General features: G+C 43.2%; 1 protein-coding gene across 1 annotated transcript in view; it reads left to right on the top strand.

Moving 5' to 3' along the window:
• Positions 1–21,481, top strand: part of LOC308117085 (UPF0606 protein KIAA1549) — a gene marked incomplete at its 3' end in the record, with an annotated part of 39,760 nt that extends 18,279 nt beyond the window's left edge. Inside the window, exons 10-22 of the mRNA XM_080475746.1 lie at positions 3,349–3,526; positions 4,057–4,241; positions 7,814–8,049; positions 12,977–13,113; positions 13,890–13,910; positions 14,269–14,474; positions 15,530–15,759; positions 15,840–15,984; positions 16,056–16,379; positions 17,905–17,957; positions 19,006–19,154; positions 20,148–20,296; positions 21,242–21,481. Coding sequence (XP_080331872.1) covers positions 3,349–3,526; positions 4,057–4,241; positions 7,814–8,049; positions 12,977–13,113; positions 13,890–13,910; positions 14,269–14,474; positions 15,530–15,759; positions 15,840–15,984; positions 16,056–16,379; positions 17,905–17,957; positions 19,006–19,154; positions 20,148–20,296; positions 21,242–21,481 — 2,253 coding nt within the window. The remainder of the gene's footprint in view (positions 1–3,348; positions 3,527–4,056; positions 4,242–7,813; positions 8,050–12,976; positions 13,114–13,889; positions 13,911–14,268; positions 14,475–15,529; positions 15,760–15,839; positions 15,985–16,055; positions 16,380–17,904; positions 17,958–19,005; positions 19,155–20,147; positions 20,297–21,241) is intronic.
• Positions 21,482–21,961: the final 480 nt, after the last annotated feature.

Here is a 21,961-nt window from a genome sequence, read left to right as displayed (position 1 = left end):
CATAAGGCCCGTGTGGCCAAACCGGCTCCAGTATTGTCTGCCAAACCACCAAGGAAATTGTAAACATTTCAAAGAAAACATAGATTTTTGAACAAATTTCTTAACGTTTGCAGACTCGCATTAGTCTCAAAGCCATACTGTCAGGGTGAGTTTGTAAAACATATATAATGCCACAGCTATAGTAGAAGTTTTTGCGACATTTCACTGTATTTTGCACCAGACAGTATCATTAAAATAAAATTTATGCTGATATTGTAGTATTTTTTGGTAGTTATTGCTTGGTTTTGTGGAAATATTGACATTTTCTTCAAGTATACTCTGTACCCCAACATAGAAAAACTTTCAAGTTTAATTCTAAATGGTATCATGTCACTATTTTACCAAGTCAGGCCCACTCAAGATGAAATTGGGCTGTATGTGGCCCCTGAACTGAAATGTCTTTGACTTCGCTGATGAAAAAACTTCTTAATCCTTTCATAACTTATATTATACACAGAAATTTCTCCTGAAACTTGATGTTGCAATAGGCTCTGAAAAATAGGGTGAACAGAAACAAATTAAGTAAATAGGAATTATTTGGTTATAAGCCTTAAGAAACACTTGAACTGGAATTCTTTTTATTGATTACTCACTAAATCTGCAAAGATCTCTCTCTCCCTCTCTCTCTCTCTCTACCTTGCCGGCGCACAGAGGACTCATTATGTGTACATTGCAGTGTTTGTAACCCGCGAAAGCCTTAGTGCGTTACTAATCAGGCTCCGGCTTTTGTGGGGTCCTCTCTGCACCTGTTCATCTCATCTCCAAGGGACAGGATGCAACTCAGGATGTCTCCATGGCAACAGCATCCCATTCAGCCAAGGGGCAAGCCACTCAAAAACCACAACCTCATGGGTGCCTTTTCTTTCTCCTCTTTCTCATTTCACCGGTTCATCTCTCGAGCCATGGAGCCGCTAAGAGCAGATAAATTATTTATTGCTTTCTTTTCGCTGTTAGTCTCATCCAGTAGTAACGATCAGCTGTGTGTGCCAGTTGTTGGCGAGGTCGCCGATGTCCCGGGGTGAACGGTGAAAAGAAAAGGAGAAGATTCAGTCACACCAGTGGAGATCAAAGTATTCTGTTAACAGATACATTTGAAAAGAGTGGACTTTGAATAAGAAGGCTGTCAAAAGTGATAGACATCAGCAGCCTCACTTCGTCTGACCTTTCTACCTCCCACATTGTTGTCTACCTAAAACCCACCGAGCAATTTACAAAAATCATATCAATGCTGAACTTTCAGATCTAATATTAGATCTCTAATATTCGGCTCTAGCATTCTCTCAACCTCACAAAATATAATTTCTTACGATTATCAATACTGTGCCACACACAGAAGCCACATTATGTGTTTGTCATTTTCCCCCGCAGCCTTGAGTGTATTGTCATAATGAAGTCTGGTTTGGATTTTATTTACATTTCAAAGAGACTCGTGAGTGAGGCGACTCAAATTGAGCGTCTGATGTTCAGAGAAGCTCCTTTTCTTGCTCTTTTCACACACACACTGTATCAACAGGCAGATGCCCTTGACTGTCACAACAGAATCAGTGTAGCGTCGTCACCAATGGGAATACGTGTTCACACTGTCTGCTTTCCACTCTAATAAGCACTTCATGCAATGGATTAGACCCTGAATGGGGAGCCGGTTTTCTGTGTCAGCCCAGGCATGACCTACACTTTACTCTTTCCAGTAATAGAGACAACAGACTGCTCTCTGCCTCGGGGCATCCGCAGGGAGACCGCACACGAGCGTCAATGTAATAGACTACATATAAAAATATTTGAACAATGAATACTCTAATAAAAACAGTGTGTGAGGTGTGGAACGGTTTTTATGTGTAAATACGGTGTGTGTGTGTGTGTGTCAGTGCAGGCAGATGTTCTACTGGAAAGGACTTTTACAAAAGCATTATGTCACGTTAAATAAGTATACAACTGAACTGTATGGGGCCGCAGTGTTTAGTGCTCTGGCCTCACAGCGAGAAGGTCATGGGTTAAAAGTTCTCCAGGTTTTCTAGGACAGTTCCAAAACGTGCATCTTAACGTTTTCCCAGTGATGAACATTGTGCACGCTTTGATGGGCTGCCCGAAACCATGTTGGACAAAACAGCTCCGAAGATGGATGGATATTATTTCTCTGCCTCCAGACTCCAGAGCGAGCATCGACTCAGAGAGAGCCGTAATGTTTTGTTAGCCACTCGCACTCATGTGGGTGTTAATTTTAGCTCAAAATTGATGAACACTACACAGTTCCTCAGAAAATGAGGTGCCATATTCTTCCATGAAAAAGCCATTTTTATGATTAAAATCATGACACTTTGCTCATTATAGCCTTCATCAGACATTCCAGTCTTAATTTAGAAACGGCAGTGCGTCATCGCTCATGAATCCTCTGCTCATTTTTGGAAGCACGTCTCTTCCAGTGGCGTTGGCACCGGTTGTTACCCACCAACGTGCCCGATGGGAAACACGAGCCTGAAATCGAGGCTGACATTAGTCTGTTGTTCTTGTTTTTTTTGTTTTTTTTATAGCTAGCTCAACAAAACAATGGGGGGGATGTAATCATATGTTAAAAGTTTATAAATCTTTGAACTTTGATTACTCGATCTTTGAAATGATGATTGCTTCAAACCACAAATACTGAGGATTATAAGCTTCAACCATACAAATAAGGTATGTGCTCCATTGAGTGTCCTGGATGCTTCCCCCCCCCCCCCCCCCACATCTGGACATGTTTATGTTTGGAAAAATAAATAAAACTCCTGGCGGCTGTTTTAGAGTCATAGACAATGCTGACAGCAATCATAGTCATTAGGTCTGGTAATTGCTCTGAGTAATTGCTCAGGAGTGCAAGGCCCTGGTATCTTTTCCACAAGCAAAACAAAGACTTTCTGCATTAAGTTTCCATATGCCAGCATTTTAATAAATAGTTAAAGATAGTTGAGAGAAGAGCCGAGCACGCAATGAAGGTTTCCCATATATTTGTGTAAAACCTGTGTAACAGGCAGAGGTGACAATCAAGAATCAGTGGTGACAATCAGAGCTGACTGTGGGGTGCAGACAAACCGCACAGTCACATTCACACCTACAGGCAATTTTAGGAGTCCCCAGTTAACCTCAAACGCATGTTTTTGGACTGTGGGAAGAAACGAAAATATTCTGGGGAAAAAAACAACTAAACATGTCATGGCAAAGGGAGCACTCAGAAATATGAGGTAATACTGCTCGCTACTACGCCACACTGGAGGAACAATTTTAATGGAATTGATTTTCCTTTCACTAATTGCCCTTCCTTCATGTGTTCTTCCCCAGGTTGTCAGTGCGACCCGGCTGGTCGGCGCAGATCATCCTTTAGAAATCGTATATTTTGTGGAGGGACCCAGCGGCCAGAGGATCCCTGCAGTCCAAACAGCAGACCTACTGAACAACCTGGACGTTCAAAGGGCCGCCATTGTGTTGGGATATCGTGTCCAGGGAGTTCTGGCTCAGCGTGAGTATCTATTACTGATGTTTAAGGGGTGCCGAGTTCTGCGATGATTTAAAAACTCAGTTCTGGACATTTCAAACCTCCGTTAAAAGTCCCAAGGCGAGGGTTCTATGTCACTACCTTGATTGCAGCTGTATTTTTAGTGGATGAAAGAATGTTTCCGTTCTCTTTTAAGAATATTGTATTTTTATAGTTGTTGTTACTGATGTAACCAGGTTACAAATTCACTGCTGGCCGCATGTGTTTAGTTTTATTTTGTATGTTTATAATGCCATTTGAGTTAATTACCTTCCTTTGTACACATTGTACCAAAAGCTTGTCTCCCTCATTAAGAATCTAAACAGGGGATGAAGGCCTAATGAGAAACCTCTCCGGGGAATTCTGTCTCTGTTCTTTTGCCGTACAACCCCGGGGGATGAAATGAGTGTTAATTAAAAACTAATGAAGAGCAGTGCGAAGCTTAGTTCAGGTGTTTGTGAAGGTTGAGGATTTAAACTAAAAAACAAAAACGCCATCGCTCTGTTTGCACAAAGCCGTGGAGAAGGTCGCGTCGTCGCCGTCCGACACGGAGAACACCAACCTGTGGATCGTCATCGGGGTCGTCATTCCCCTCCTCGTGGTCGTCGTCATCATTTCCATCCTGTACTGGAAACTGTGCCGGACGGACAAGCTGGAGTTTCAACCAGACGCAATGACGTCCATCCAGCAGAGGCAGAAGGTAGAGTCTCTCTCATCCACACTTTTCCTGCCCTACCGCCGCTATTTATCTCTAAGTGAATTAAAAAAGGCACCGTTCCAACACAGTCATTTGCCTGATAAGAACATCTTTTGTGACAATACATTTCCATTTGCTTTCATAAATCTCCTCGTTTTAGAGTGACTGTCCACGTCGATACCAGCTTCACAACATGACTACGTCCCGACATATTAAGTTTTAAATGACCACTTTTGAATCACTCTGATTAATTGGGTGTATCCATCACGGCCATGAATTTGCTGCAGGACTGCACATAATGTGGACTTTCTTCTTTTGGATGAGGTTACTGAAATTTTAATGATTCCAGTCGATTTTCTCAGGACGAGTGCAGGGTTTGAACTCATGATGTTGCTTGTGAATGACGCAGGCCTTGACATCCTTTTCATTTTAATTCAGAGCTTTCCTGTCACATTGGCTTTGGTTGAAGTACCAGTTGCCCGGCTGCACAGTGGCTTTGTGGAAATTGAAAGGAATGTCCTTCTTGTTTCTTTACTTGGAAAGAAGAAGAAAAAAAAAAGAGCGAATGCATTTTATGTGCGGTATTACTTCTAGTAAAGCCCTTTTAATAGAATACTTGTGATCCCCATGACAAAAGACAGCCTCGTTTCAGCTGTAATTTACACTATTCACTTGTTTGTTTTTAGATGTAATGTCACAAACCTTTATTTTATTATTATTATTTGTACTTGGTTAGCTTCTGATGCTCACACTTACTGTATCACATCAATAATGGCTGAAAGCCAAGACTTCCTGATTATTTCCAGAATAAAAGTGTTCATTGAAAATGTATATTATAACATTAAGTCAAGGCAGGTTTTCGTGTCTGTGACAATAATAAAGCTTTTGTGTAGTTTAGATCTACAAATATGTAGGATATGTCGAACATGTGATTACATTCATTGTATTACAGTCAGCTTTGTGCTTTGTAATACTGTAACTGAATATCGCTGCTGCTGCTGCTGCTGCTGCATCACAGTCAAATCCCTTTAACTCTTTCATCATGATGTCTAATGTCGCTAAAACAATAATACAATCCGCTCCGGTCCTAAAACGATCTTTTTATGGATGCAGAATGACAAGCAGGCTGCTGTGGGATTTCTTAATGCTTCAGCCTCGAGGCTCACTGGTTGATCTTTCTGTCTGTGTCTGACTTCTGGTTTTGTTTTGTTTTTTCCACTTGTAATTTTTACCCAGCTGAGCTTAGCTGTAAACAACAACCCCTTCACATCGGGCGCCCTGAATCCAGCGTGCAGAAGTAACTGTCACTTAGCCTGCTCTCTGTGTTCAGCACAGTCATCTGTCACTTAACACCACTCCTCTTCTCTCAGTCTGCTGCATCATTCAGCGAATCGAGCACCTCGCTTCAACAGTCACTCGCACCGACTAAACAGGACATTGAATTTAGTGAGGATGAAGAATGGGAGTATGAGGAGGAGGAGGAGGAGGAAGAAGAGGAGGAGGAGGAAGAGAAGGAAGTTAGAAGGGGAAAGGTATACAGAGCGGATCAAAAACTTAGCGAGACATAGATTCTTGTTGTGTGTGTTGTAGTAGCTTAGTTGTTTCTTTATTAAAATGTTGGCAATTTGAAGACAGACGCTTGCTCAAGTAAACTGCTATTGTCAGATATAGTAGTGTCCTGCTTCACCAATAGAAATACTTATTCTACCAACTGTTGCGTCTGCTTAGAGACATGCAGTTCCTCCCGAGAGCAAGCAGAGAGTGAGCAATCAGGAGGAAGAGGAGGAAGAAGAAGAAGAAGAAGAAGAAGAGGAGGAGGAAGGAGAGGAGGAAGAAGAAGAGGAAGATGATGAAGAATATGAAAAGGAAAAATACAGAGAGAAAGAAATTCCATCAGTGGAGCAAAGAAGACATAAGAGCGAAAGAGTGCCAAAGAAAGAAGAGAGGATGAAAAAGGAAGAAAGAAAAGTGTTGTCTAAAGGGATGAGAACCATGGAGGAGGTATCACGTGTGTTGTAAATACAGAAAATAGTGGTTGTTGGCATTTGTAGGCAGTAGATCCTGCTTCTTCCCTGTGTAGGACTCCACAGAGAACATCCAGTACTGTGCTTATCCCCCGTTATACAGACTCGATGTGTGTAGAACAATAATGAATAAAACGTATATACACCGATCTGCCATAACAATATGACCGATAGTTTCGGTCGGTATAGTTCCCCCTTTTTGCTTCCTATTACCATTTTACCAGAACCAGCATTAATTTAGTAGTAGCAGTCTGGGTTGGGGTGAGCTTGTTCATTTTTGACTCGGATCAGATCGTCTTCGCTCCCTACATGCATCAATGAGCATTGACCGCCCTTGAATGTCTCCAGTTCACTGCGTTTAATAAATACTGACCACCTTACACACTTGGAACACCCCACAAGAGCTGCAGTTTTTTGGAGACGATCTGATCCGATCCTCTAACCAAACTGGCTCAAATCCTTACACGAGTTAATTTTTCTGCTGAATTTGGTAACAAAGGGTTCACTTACTTGCAAATTAAAACCCAAGATCAATCAATGTACTCCCTCCGCCTGTCAGAGGTCCTATTGTTATGGCTGATCAGTGCAGACCTTTGTGTATAGATAATAGATATATTATTTTGCGCATTTGCAAACTGCTGTGTAGCGATTCCTCAGTTTACCCCCAAAGGGCAAGTAGTGTTCAGAGAGTGCAGTGTGTGTGTGTGTGCGTGCTTTCATTCAGCATCAGTGTTAATTAGAATAAAAAGGGGTTTCCTATTTCAGCTGCAGCTCTGCAAATGTTCTCTCACAGGCTGGCCTTGTTGCCTTGCACACACACACAAACGCATTTCATTAGCAGTTTCATACTGGCAGGCGTCACTCCGGATTATCGGCTCCACACCAACAAACCTCTCGGAAGCCGCTCGCAAACAAATTGAGTTTACAGACAATTTTGAGAATTCGAGACTCGTCACTCTTTTTTCTGTGGTAGCAACATTTGAGTGTCACAAGCCCCGAGTTTCTCAAACTGCAGGCGGCCGTGAATACGTCTTCAGATGTGACGGCCGTTGTTTACTCCTCTGCTGCTGGAGAAGTCCTGAGGGCTTTACACTCAGATGGTCTCACAGCTTCCATCCCCAGCCTCCATCCCCCACCTCGTCAAAGGAGAGGAAACGGCTCAGTGTTCACCCAGATCTCCCCCTGTCCTGCTTTCTCATAGACCTTCTCTTTATTCATTAATGTGTGTCTGTCTGAGTCTCCACTCTGGCCATTCGTTCGTCAGTCAACCTAATTTTATTTTTCTAAACGTATCTCCTCACTTAAAATGAGTTCAGCACTTAAATGGAGTTTATATCTATTTATACTCTTCGCTGCCATTATTTCTGTATTGTTGCCCAATATGTAATACTATTAGGGATTTTGAATCTGCAGGTTATCACGTCACATCACACTTACTCTCCTCTTCCATTAGTCATTTTTCCTCACACTCTATTACGTCTGTTACTTATATTAAATTTTTCTTTCCATTCCTTGTTTCTGTCTTTCCCTCCCCGCTGCTGCTTTCCTCAGTTGCAGGCACCGAGTGTGAAAGGCTTCGACTTTGCCAAGCTGCACCTTGGCCAGCAGAGTAAAGATGAAGTCATGGTGATCCAGGAGTCTGTCCCGCCGGGGCCCGGTGCGGGACCCCTCCCCCTGTCCTTTAAGGACGGCCTCAGTGCGTCTGAGAATGGAGAGATCCCCACACCAGTCTCCAGAGCCTCGGCCTCTTCCACCAAGGCGTCACGCAGCGGCCGGAGGAGAGAAAGGTCGGTCGTTAACACAAAATTAATACCAAAGACCTTCCCACCACATCTGGTCGTCTCAGCCAATGTTATACGGAAAATACAGGAGAAGAGAAGCCTTTATTGACCAGTATCACTGCTTAGAGCAGGACTGTCAAACATAAGGCCCGGAGCCCACAATCGGCTCGCAAGAAGCTTCAATCCGGCCACCAAGCAAAGTGTAAAAATTGAATTCAATGCAAAGACTGCTAAGATTTAGAAAAATATGGAAAGTTTCATCACGTATACTCTGTGCTACAAAGGCAAATGTTAAACTTTAAATTTAAAGGTTATTATATTACCGGTCCAGCCCACTAAAGATAGAATTGAGCAACGACTAAACTAAAATGAGTTTGACTGGTTTATAGATGTATTTATTTATTAATTTAATGAAACTTTTAAGATATAGTCAAGAGCAACCCAATTGTTCTGTGGGCAAGGCCGTTTTAGTGATCATTTCCATTTAATTTTCGTCTTTAGTTTTCTACTCGGTGACAGCACACTGGACAAAACTTTAATCATTAACAGTTGGAAATGCTTTCTGATTGTAATTTGGTACATAACAAGATATTAGATGTTGGTTTTTAACCCACTGAGGTTATTTTCCCACTTAGTTTGGACACCCAGTGAACCAGTCCAGAAGCTTTTGGATAGATCTTTTCATTATTCATTTATGCACAGGTCTATGTACCGTAAGCCACTTTATCAAGTTACTTTAGTAAAAAAAAAGACTTTAGTTTCACTCATTTATTCTTTGAGTCTTTCACATTTCTGGAAAAAAAAGCACTGCTTTTGATTATGCATGACATCTCACCACGTGTGTTGTCAACCTGCAAATTGACCTGACTTACACCAGGTCTCCAGCTCTCCGTCTCAAGGGTAAGGTTACCCAGCTCCCGCTGCGATTCAGTAGGCAGGAGACACTCAACTGAGCAACTGTTTAAGCTGGATGGCGAGGGTGCTTCGCTCCGATTCTCACGGTCAAGCATCCGGAGGTCATGCCTATGTTTTCAGTCAGCATTGACAGTTCAGAGCAACAGCCTAAGGGCTGAACTGCATGATGATAACCACCTCTGCTAACGACCGCGTTCCAGTATGGCGACGTGGATTTGGTACTGTCGGAGTTAGATTTTAAAGTCCAGGCATAGGACCCGAGGGCATTGTTTAAAATAAATGCAGCTAATAAATTGAAATAACCTGTAAAAAACTTGACGCAATGTTCATCATCCACATTTGAAATCAGAGGAAAGAACTGTGAATGTCCAGATGTTACGGCCTTTTTAGTGTATCGAAATACACATATTTATTCTAAGTTTAGCAATAGCAAACAGCTTGCAAAATGGTTATATTCATATAATGCAAATTGATAATACAACTTAAAATTCATAAGGCTAAACACTGAGAATCGGTAAACAAAGGAAGGATTGAGGCGTGACTCAAACGCTGAGGCTCCCCCAATAGAAGGGACCCCGGCCAGTGTCCGGGCTGTCTCGAGCAGAGAGAATCAGTGCACCAAGGAAATGGCTGTTAATCCAGTAAAAGAGGAATATAGTAAAGACTCTATCGAGTTTATGATGCAAACTCCTTGCTCAAATCTTCTATTTTCACCAATTTTAAAGCTGGGTCAAAACGTTTTGGGAGTGGCGCACCAACCATTACACACCTTCCGTCACCCAGCATGTGAAGAGTAGGCACTTTTTCACCGTATTGGGTTTTCCACAGCTTAGTGTACAGGCCGTATATCCGTACATCATTACAGAGTTGGTACGGAACCCTGTGTCCGTGTCGCTTAGAACACAGCAAGACTGTGGCTGACTCCTTCAGCTTGAAAAACTGGTGCAGCTGAAATCCCGCCGGCCCCGTCGGTCCAGGATCTTCCACACCGTGCAGGGCACTTACTTCCAGGATGGGACATGCTGTCATCAGACATTGCCTACACCACATTCCCATCTCTGTTTCCCAAAGCCAGCGTTCGATCGACAGCGAGGACTCACATCCAATGCATTGGCTTTGCTAAAGGAGACAGAACACAAGTTAATATCCTTACAGTAGCGTTACGCAAAGCAGCAAGCTCTTCTAGCATATTTTTATGTTTCTTATTTATTGGTTCCATCGCCCGGGAACCGCCCTCCTTGCCTAGCCAGCCAACGAGATCTAAACAACAGCTCAGGACCAAACCACAACGTACATTTCATCCACAACGGTCGTCCATTACAGCACTGACACCACACCCCATCCACTTCCCCACAATAGGACCCTCACCAGTGATTTTAGCCATTTACGCTTGTCATTTGATCTTAGGCTTAAGGTTAACACTGCTGCATATCCCAAAATGCCTCGAGCCATCAATCCTTCCAAGGCGGTGACATAGAGTCTGAGATTATGGAAGAATACAGACAGTGTATCGAGGATCGCCCTGAGCATAGTTACTACACCCTTAACATAACCCACTCGACCTCTCTTAAGTTCCATGGGCCGAGCATGTACAGCACAAACAACGAGACAATCGGGTCATGGCATTGATCCACAGCGTTGAGGTAGATCATTTTGAAGGCTCCAGTAATTAGCTCCTGTATTAGCATTACAAGTTGTAAAGGCTGATCGGGGCCCAAAACCCAGTGCAGCAGTAAATGAACCAAGATAGTGCAAACACTGCAAAGCGTACTGGACTTACAGTTTTGATAGTAGTTTGTGGGTCTTCTGGGTCAGTGTGGTTGGTGTTTGCCATGTTAAGCGTTGAAGGTAGATTCACTCTGCAAGAGAAAAGAATTCCTGTTACTGCTGAGCTGCTGCCGGAGCTGTTTTCTTGCTGAAAACCAGAACCACGACTGGCGGTGTGTGTGTGTCATAATAATCTGTCTTCATATTCGTGCTTGATGTTCATGTGCTGTGTTCAGTATGGCAATTATGCAACTATCTGTTAACTCTGGTGTAACTGCTTTTGTATGTATGTGTATGTGATCTCTGGCTGCCACAAACGATTATTTCGATAGTCGACTAATCACCGATTATTTTTTGGATCAGTCGACTAATCGGGTCATACGTAAATTGAATGTAAAACATACAGCTTGTCGCACCAGCATGAAGCTGCTCTTATATAACCATTATTAGTTTTCAGCTTGGAGTGTTTAAGGTATTTGCTAACTTAAAAACAAAGACAATTAAGATGATAGTTCATTAAACCTTTAATGAAATATGCCTGAAGCAACAAACACCTGTTTAACTGTGTAGCATAAAGTGCAAACAGCTCAGTAAAATAAGCACTTGCCTAAACACAAAAATAAATACTTCAGGTTTATTTTTTAGTTTTTTTTTCTTTTCTTAATTTGTCTTTGGCATCAAACAGCAACAATAAGGTAGGACTGTAACTAGGGAATTATTAAAGTTTTGGTCTCGCTGACTCAATTATAACAAAAGTGCAGTTTCTACTCAATACGCACAAATGTGAACGTTTACAGCTTTATGACAAAGTAGTAAGTCAGCTCTCTGTTTACGCTAATATTAGCGGCTATCTTGCCAGTTAGCTTACCGAGACGACGATCCCTTTTCATCGTTGTCACGAGCCCCAACGTGCTTCCGTTTCAGGTGCTCGTGCATCGCAGTTGTGCTGCCGTGGAAGGCAAGTTCTGTCTTGCAGATTTTGCATTGCACACTTTTCTCTTTTGTTTCCTTAAAATGCTCCCAAACTTTCGAGCTCCGTTGCCGCCGGGTAGCCATGATGCCGGAGCCCGTCTGGCGTAACTTCCGGTGACATCACGGCTGACCCCGATTACCACTACTGCGCATGCGTGTCATGGACAGAAAGGCTGACGCGGCAGTGGACGCGTAGACATATTTATATGTTTATGAGTGGAAGGTGCCGCAGCAGTTTTGAGAGAAAAACAAAGGCCCCGTTTACATGGCAACGAACACGAGTGTATCCGCAAAACTTTCTTCACTTTTGGGGGGTCCCTAAACACGGCACCAGTGTGTGGATGGTCGGTATCTGTGAAGTTTTTAATCTGGCTCCCAAGGTGGAAAGATTCCTTCTCAGCCGCTATTCCCTCCTGCAGACTGCCCAAGGCTACGTAGCCTGTTACTACGCATGCGCATGTCTCCCCCTCCCTCCTACTCATCCAGTTGTAAACAAACATGGCGGCTGCGTAGTGGTATGACTCGCGGTCCGTATTCTAGTTTTATCGTCCATATCAGTAGTTTGATAGTTGAGACTCACCCCTGATACATCGTTGCCTCTTTGTCTGCTGCTGTAGTGTAAACACACTCCTTCTTTTTTGGCGGATGAGGTGTTGTCACGTGAAACGTTGTCATGTAAACAGGGCCAAAGATTTTTTTTTTTTTAAAAAGCGACGTGTCGACTATTAAATTAGTTGTTGACGATTTTAATAGTCGACATAATCGTGACTAGTCGACTAATTGTGGCAGCCCTAGTGTGATCTGTGTGTGTGTGTCTTAATCTCACTACTTCCCAACATAGCAAGACAAAGTCACACATTGAACCAGTGAAAATAATAAAGATCACACATTTAAACTTTATAAAGTTAAACTTTACACATTTAAACCTTAAACTCTAAAACGTAATAATGCTTTTACTCTGAAACTTATAAACTAAGCAGGCATTAGCTTTTAGCTTGTAATAACTCTTGAACTCTTTTCTTCTTAGTTAAACTTTCCTCTTCCTCTCACTGCTCTCGCTCTGCCCCTATGATCCACCCAAGTACTGCGTCCATCTGTCCAGTACACTGGTCTCATCCTCAGACCTTTCCCGTACCGAGGCCATTCCTGACCCCTGCCCCCTCTCCCTGGTCTATGCCCCATTCCCTGTCGATGGACTGACGATTTAACCCTTCCTGACAGTGTGTAGTCCTGTGCTTCTATTATTTATGTAAGTGTGTGTGTGTGTGTTTCTGGGCAGGATTTCCCCATCAGACGGCGACTCGGTGGTAAGTGACCACTCCACTGAGCGGGACTCCACGGAGGAGAAGCTGAGGGTCCACGCCACGCCCAGCGACAGCAAGCAGACCCGGAAGGTCCCCATCAATGTTTTAAATGGCAAGTGGCCATGGCAACGCTCAACACAACGCACAGAGCGAATAAGAAGGGGGGAGGAGAAAGGGGGAGACTGAAAGGAATGGGGCTGACATAAAGAGACGAAAAGAGAGCAATTCACACTGGCTTGATTTGATTGACGAGAAGGACAGATTGGGGGTAGGGGAGAGGGCAAAGTGGAAAAAAGAAAAAAAAAACGGACAAAGCTGAATCAAATCATGGGTAGTAGTAGCAGCATATAGATGACAAACAAGCAGTGTAAGAAATAGCTGGTGGGAATTATGATGGTAGTTAAACATAAAGTCTGGAGAGACTTAAATAAGAACAAGAGGAAAAACAAAGTCTCACAGCTTGTTGATGGAGACAGACCTACAACCCAGACTACAGCCTGACTCCCCCGCAGAGGAGCAGTCTCTCTCTGCCTGACACTGCGTACGCTCTGCACAGTGTTTAGAAATACACTGCAGATGAAACATTATGTAACACCCTCTCTTTTCATTCAGTCTTTTTGATCAGAGAGTTAGCTGCTCATCAGATCTTTCTCTCTTTTGCCCTAATGAAGTAACAGCTTTTATAGGCCGTGGAAAACTTTCCTTTCCTCTCTTTTTGTCTCTGCCGTGTCTTTCTCATTCACGCAGCGGCTGCAGCCAAATCTCAGTTCATAAGGTTTTTCTTCACTTTGATTGCCAGCGTGTAGAAAATCTCTTGAAACTTTGATGTTTTATTTGATCCCCTTCGCCTCAGCGTGTCTCTCTTTTCCTTTCTGTTGCGGTTTGCAGGCAAGAATAGAATTGGTAAGAGTTGGTTTACTTTCTGTCTGTGTCTCTGTAGACCTCGGGCTTTGACCTCCAGCAGCTGTGTCTGTGTGTTGTCTGTTGTGATAGTTTTGGCTTGTTCTCACCATCCATCAGTGTCGACTGCGCTGTCAGTCATTGTGGAAACAGTCGTCCTCACAAACAATGGCTGGAGCAATTAGAGATAGACTTCACGGTTCCATTTCACGCCGCCACTGCAATAATCAGCTTTGTAAAAACAAGTGATATTTTAAATATCACAAGTTCTGCTTCTCGTAGTTACCCGCTACATGTCCATCCCTAGCGTTTTATCTCGCCTTGTTGTGACTTCTGTTTTCCCCGATTGCCTGTTTTGCTTCCTCAGGTCCTCCCCCTGCGAACGGCACCAATGAGCAGCTGTCGTCAGCCGCCATCTTCGAGCACGTTGATCGGATGTCTCGCGCTACAGACGCCAGCAGGAGACTCCCAAACAAAGTTCAGCTGATTGCCATGCAGCCCATGCCTGTCCCGCCTCTGCACAGTCCACCTGTCAACGGAAAACTGTCCGACACGAACCACATCAACAAAGAGGTCTGCTCCCCCGACGGCTTTTCCCTGCGTTGTTTGTTTTGGTTTCAATAGAAAATGTGCTTTTAATCTTTTTTGGAATTAATGTGTGGTTCAAAATACCATTTGGGGATACAGTTTTTTTTTTTACCTTAAACATAGATTAATCATCATCCAGTTCTTTTCTATAAAGAAATACTACTAAGTTATAGTGTTATATTACAAGTGGGGGTAATGTATTTAAAAAAAGAAAAAAACATTTATAGTTTTTACACTTTTATATTATATAAACGTTGGCGTTCTGAATCGTCTCTGCAGGGAGAAGAAATAGCGAAGTTTCAATCTGTCAAAAAGAAAAACAAAGCAAGCAACTTTATTTATACATCACTTTAAATTAACTGCAGTGGAACAAAGTACTTGACAATTAAAAAAAATGTGTAAAAACGTACAGTGCAGTATTCACACTTTATGGAATATGTAAAATATACAGATTATACAAATGAAACGAAACACTTAAAACAAATAAATGATGCATCGTATAAAACACATTCAGGTCGAGTGAAACGTCAACAGCTCACGTGTTGCAGGCCAAAGAGAACAGCTGAGTTTTAAGAGAAATGAGGACGAAACAATGGGAAGGACTAAAACGGCGACATGAAGCGATGGACAAAATTAGAGCTGACTGCATCTTTTTTACAGTGAAAAACTGGCAAATGAAAATCTGAAACTGCAAGCTGAAACAGCAGCAGTCCAGCAAACACCCTGAGACGGTATCTTCAGGGAAAACTCATTGTTATATAATATAATAGAGAAACTCTCTCATATAGTGTATTATTAGGTTCCTTCAGGGTTGGTGGAATGGGGGTGTTGCTGTGGTTTACAGTGCCAATCACTGATCTGGACGATTAAATGAACCTTGAAACAGCAGAACACTTGCATTTATTCTCCCAAAGCAGAATTATATCATACTGTATTAGCAAAGAGCAAATCGTGTGATGTGCGATTCTTCTCATGAGTCAATCGCATCGATATGTACAGAATACTCATATCTTGATTTACTGCTGTTCTCTTGTTCTCAGATTCAGGTGGCCCTCAGGCACAAGTCAGAGATCGAGCACCATCGTAACAAGATTCGTCTGCGCGCCAAGAGGAAAGGTCACTACGACTTCCCCGCCATGGACGACATGGTCACCGGCCTCGGGGACGCGAAGGACCAGGATCGCATCTATCAGAAAGCGCAGACACAAATCGATAAGATTCTGGACCCGGATGCTCAGATGCCCTCCGTCTTCATAGAATCAAAGAAAAGGTTTGGGGTTTATATTTCAGCGCGTGGGAAAGGTCATTTCTAAAATGAAACCGAAGGTCATTTTTCTGCCGGTCTGACAGTGGCCGAGGGAGGCGATCGCCGAAACAGAGAATTAAAGAGCAGCTGAACGGGGGCATGATGGACGCAGACAAAGACCACCTCATCTCTGAAGACAATGACGCCGCCTACAGAAAGTGTCCTGGAGTGAACAACGTGGCCTACGTGGTGAGTTCCACAGAGGCCGTGCTTCTACACGTCTGCACACGTTAACGTGAATGTGTTGTGTTCTTCATCAGTCGGACCCCGACCAGGGACATGGATCCCCTCACAGAAGCCCGTCCCCCACCGATGACGTCTTCCTGGGCCCTGCTTCCTCTCCTCCGGGTCACGCCCCTCCCCCGCCCCCGTACATGCCTCCACAGCCCTCCATCGAGGAGGCGCGGCAGCAGATGCACTCCCTGCTGGACGACGCCTTCGCCCTCGTCTCGCCCACGTCGCAGGGCAGCACGGCGGGCATCACTCTCCCCGGGGGCAACGGCAACCCGCCCGCCTCCAGCCCTCCAGGCCGCGGCCCCAGACCCTGGGGTCCCTCCTACCAACCGTTTGGTCCTTTCCCTGGTGTAAGTCTAAGCTGTGGATACTCACCAGTAATCCCTCAGTCAACTTTCAGCCTCTTTCACCGTCACGTCGGTCAGACTTTAAGTTCGCATCAGAGCAACAGATATTTTTGATTCCCCAAATATTCATCATTATTTTTCAGATCCCTTTAGTATTTGCAATGTCAAGATTTTTCTTCTCTTACCCAGCATGAAGCTTATAGCTTCAAGTTTAATCGTGTCCTCTTAGTAAACTAATCAGCTCAGTATTTGTCCATCTGTTGCCCCCGTGGATCGCCGACCTTATCACCCGTATAGGCTATATATACACACACAACCCTTAAGACCCTGCAGGAATATAGAGGCAATATGCTTGATCTGCATTAGTTCCTGTTAGCCATCCTGTCAGCGCAGGCTGGGTTTGGTCATATATAGAAAATTATGTATTTAAAAAGCAGTTTAAAGCTGCAAAACACCTGTTTATGTCAACATGAGGTAATTTAAGCTTCACTACTCATATATTACTGAACATCTACAACAGGAGTGTCAGACACATTTTATTTCAGGGGCCACATACAGACCAATTTCATCTGAAGTGTGCCGGACTGGTAAATAATGCTTTAATAACCTTTGAATTTAAACTTTTCTTTGTTGTGGAGTAGAGTATACATGATGAAAATGTCTTTATTTTTGCAAAACCAAAGAATTACTTCCGAAAATTACTATAAAGCCAGTTTTAATGATACTGTTCGGTGCAAAATACAGTCAAATGTCCCCCAAAAAAATCACACTCCAAAAAAACCTATGTTTTCTTTTAAATGGCCACAATTTGCTTAGTGGCACACAGGTCTTCACCCCTGATCTACCTTGTTTTTTGAGTTTTTACGTCATTTCCAAAAGACAAAAAGAAGTTATTAGGTGCTTCAGAAGTGGTGACGATCTCGGTTAAAATCACTTAAAGTTTATCAGTGCAAGCAAGAGCAATACTGACAGAGTCTTATTTAGTTTTACAACAAACTGCAAATACCTCTACCCACTCAGATTAAATCACCCAGATTAGACACACAGACTGTTTGAAACACCTCATCTGCAACCACTCGCAGAGTATTTTATTGTATTTTCATCTCATTTTGGATCAAATGCAACATTTCGGTTAAAATCTGAGACTTTTTAACAGCATGTGGAGATGCGTTTATGAAACTCCTCCGTCATGTGTCGCGGAGCAGCAGCTTGTACCTCAGTTGACAGATATACAGAGAGGAGACTTAACAGTGAGCAGTGGAGCCATTAACAAAAAAGGGATTTGATGGTGCCGCTTTTGCAGGTTCGGTGCTTTCAGTCGCTGTAAAGGAGAAAGATATCCAACAAAACCACAGCTGGTATGAACAGTATTGTTCAAATAAAATGAGCTGCTCTGTCATAATACTTCAACATTTAATTCTATCGTGTCTATATTTGGATTTGCTACAGGCGTATATAGCATAGGTATAGGTGTATCCAGTTATTTTGAATTTTTGTCTTATTGTGTGTTTCTGCTTCCCTCCAGCAGAGATTCACAGAGCTGGGCATGTCCTCTCCCGCAGTCCAAGGACTGACACCGAGGTAAGTAGAACAGCCGCTGGAAATCCAGCCTTCATGCATAAATTACTCAATAATATGACTATTTTGCATTAATTTCCATTCTCACAATATAAGCTTCTTCTCTTTTTTTTTATTGATAAAAACATGATTTACACTTTTTCACCAGTGTGAAAATTTCCTTTTCGCTGCATCCCGAGAGTCGCGCCTCATAAAAAATGAAAAATCATCTTTATTTTATTGGTTTAACGGCTCCAGTCTAAGCACTGTCTCCCAACACTCGGCGGTCGGGCCAAGCAGCGTTTGTTTTCTTGCGAGCAGACGGGAAGCAGCTTTCAGTCAAGTGGAAATATTTAAGATCATATGCAATGAATACAACACTTGAGCTCTTATTTACAAACCAATGAGCCGATTGTTGTGTAAAGCAAGGCATGCCAAACTCATTTTAGTTCAGGGGTCACATACAGCTCATTTCTATCTTGAGTGGGCCGGACCAGTAATCTAATAACCTTTAAATCTGAACTTTAAAGCTTTTGTTTGTTGTGGGGCAGAGTATACGTGATTAAAATGTCTATATTTTCACACAAAAAACAAAACAAAACAATAACGGCCAGAAATGACTAAAATGTCAACATAAAACCAATTTTAAGGAAACATCAGGTGCAAAATGCTGTGAAATGTCATCAGGCATGTTTTAACAAACATCTTTGCTACTCTTAAGAAATTTGTTAAAAAAAAAAAAAGAATGTTTTCTATGAAATATTTTACAATTTGCTTGGTCGTTTCCTGAGCTGGATCGGAGACTTTAACCTTTACAATGTTTTACCTTATTGCTTCAATATTTCTCTCTATTCCTATACAAATGAGCTGAGTTACAATTTTCGACATTCATTCATTTATTTATTTATTTATTGTAATTTTTATTTGTATTTATTTATATTTTTTTATTCATTTTTTTTTTATTTTTTTATTTAGTTATTTATTTATTTGCGTGCTCTGTTTCTCAGTTCAGTCGCTGTGGTTGTTATTTTCCCTCTTGGATCTGAATGAAGCGAGTGTCCATGTGTTTCAGGCAGGGCCTTGGCTCCGGCTACCTGGCGCCGGGAGAGACGGCGGGCCACGGTGAGCCGCTCCAGCCAGACAGCCTGTACTCCAGCAGGGGCCTGTACGCCGACGAACTGCCCTCATCTGCCAGACCGCGGCCTGTCGGGGGAACTACAGGTACACCTCGCAGATTGTCGTTATCACAGACGGTGCAATTCCATTGCACACCAAGCCACAGACCTCACTTTCTCGTGTTATAGACAAGTGTAGGTAAACAATACTTGCAGCATATTTGAACCAAATTGAACTTGTGGATAAGAGGTAGAAAATTGAAAAGCGAGCAATAAAACAGTGCATGTGCCACAGCATGATGAATATATAAAAGGAAGTAGACGGTTTAAAACAGATCCAAACAGTCAGATTTGCACTTTTCATTTCAGTTGTAATGAGCTGTTTAAGCTGATTATGGCCTCGGGGTAAAATCTGTTCCTGACTGTTTGTCCTGGCCCTTAAGGTCCTGGACCATCTGCCTCAGGGCGGGAGCTGGAAAATTTCAGTTGAACTGCAATAACAAGCCGTCAGTATTGGAAAGAAGTAACAAATATAAATATACCTCCAAACTGTCAACAAAATACCTGCAAATGCAAACACTGATACGTCTTTGATCAACGCTTCATACCAGTTTCATCTGTTTCTGCTACAAACTCATGACACTAACTAGTTAAGTCACATTATTCCATCGTGTGAACAGAATATCAGGATGATCCTTGAATCCAGCGTTAGCGCACATGTTCACCTCCTCCACCACAGACCCACTGAGAGCGCTCCGTCTCTCTCCTAAATTATTGAGGGGGGTGAAGTGATTCTGCTGCCATCAAGTGACTTACACTAATAGAAATGGATTTAGTATTTATATACAGTGGAGTGCAGCACAAAAGAGAGCCAGTGCTTCGCAGCCTGCAGTGATTGCATCAAAGCATATTAGAGGGGATTGAATGTCGGGTAATACAACTCCACTGTGGTGTGTGTGTGTGTGTGTGTGTGTGTGTGTGTGTGTGTGTGTGTGTGTGTGTGTGTGTGTGTGTGTGTGTGTGTGTGTGTGTGTGTGTGTGTGTGTGTGTGTGTGTGTGTGTGTGTGTGTGTGTGTGTGTGTGTGTGTGTGTGTTGCAGGCGCCCAGCTCCATCATCTTACACAGGTGGGGCTGTCCAGTCGGATGAACGGCTACCCAGCAGGGGTCAGAGCCGCTCCGGGCCAGAATGGAGGCTGGAACCACTACCATGATGACAATTTCTCCAGATCTGAACCCGAGAAAGAGGCGGTGAGTCACATTTCATTCTGTTCAAATACAGATTTACCTCTGAGTTTATTCTAAATGAACCATTTCACTCAAAACCGTGATCCTTGCATTGTTTTGTCTATTACACATTTGATTCAGGTCTTTTACTGTGTTCAATAGAGACAGATGGAAGCTGTTTGTTTCTGTTAAAGCCTGCTCAGGCAGGAATTATTCTAGTCAGTCCAGAAAAAATACATTTTTCATGAAAACCAAAAAAAAAAAAAATTGCTTTTTTATATATTTTTTCATGTGTGGATGCAGTTCTGTGTTCTGCTGGTCAAAAACCGGTACTGACAATCAGCATGTGCAGCTAGAACTGATTCTTTTTTTCAAAATGATTGTATAGAACTCGAAATGCAACTTCAGTACTAATTAATACTGAGCTTGTGTCGATACAGGTTTTAATAAAGAAACCCTTCTCCTAAACAGATTTCTGTATTTTTATCCAACTGATTTAACCCAGAAAACCCAGAGGTAATTGTTTTAGGCCCCACAGAGGAAAGGTTAAAGGTCACTGCTCATCTTTCACTCCATGTCACTCAAGAGAACAAATCAAGAAGGAGAAATGGATTCAGACCTGAAATTCAACAACCACATTAGGAAAATTATCCCCACGGCCACCAGAAGAATATTGCGAAGTGTCTGGACGGTGCTGTCTGAATATCTTTGCCTTGCCGTTAGTGTGAAGTCCTTTCTCTTCCTCTCTGTCTTCTCGAGCTCAATCAAATCAATCTGTCTAATCCTCTGAAAGTATTTAACGCCAGCGATGTCCAGTCCAACTATATGAACTTTGAAGTACTTTGCGAAACTCTGTTTGTCTTCCTCTACACGCTGTGGCAACCTCCTCTTTAATTATCTGTCACTCCAAGTTCATTTCCTCTTTTCTTCCTCTTCTCCTTTTCTTCCTCTTCTCCTTCCTGCCTCCAGTTCCTGGACTGTCCTGACTACTCGTCCTCCTCTATCTTCCAGATGCCCCGGGGTGGCATCAGGGAGGCGACAGCCGCCCACCTCGACCCCCCGGGGGTGGGCGGCGGCTACCTGTCCGCCCCTCCCCCTCCGGACACGTCTCCACCCACCCACTCCTCCGCCTCTCTGATCAAGGCCATCAGGGAGGAGCTGTTGCGTCTCTCCCAGAAGCAGGCGGCGGTGCCCAGCTACCACAGCTGAAGCCCCTCCCCAACCCCCCCACCCCACCCCCCCACCCCACCCCTCCCCAAGTCTACAACTCACTGACTAACCAGTCATGTCACTGACTCTGCCTGCTTCGCCTAATCTGACAATGCTTCCCATGGAAGTCCCTGAAGGTGTACAGCAGTCGGACATCCTGCTAAACTGAAGAGGAGTCGGTTTGTTGATCACCTGCAGACGAAGGAATCGAACCGACACACACGGACTCGTCGTGCCTGTGTATCTGTCCCAAGAAGGGATATCGCCCAGTTTTGGCTACTGTGGATCCTCACGTTGGACTTATTTGAGATTTTCACTGCATTTCTTTACTGTTTTTGTTTTTTGTGTTTTTAATTCTCGCGCCGCCTTCACACACAGACCTTCGGACTCACTCATCCCTCTGGAAGAAAGAAACTGTCTCTGGCACTTAAAGGTCCCACGTTATGCAGAATGCACCACAGCCTGTGTACGAGGCCCCGG

Source organism: Lipophrys pholis, assembly GCF_963383615.2.
Source record: "Lipophrys pholis genome assembly, chromosome: 11".
NCBI classification, from domain to species: Eukaryota; Metazoa; Chordata; class Actinopteri; order Blenniiformes; family Blenniidae; genus Lipophrys; species Lipophrys pholis.
Note: the sequence above shows the minus strand (reverse complement) of the source record. Positions and strands in the feature narration are given on the sequence as shown.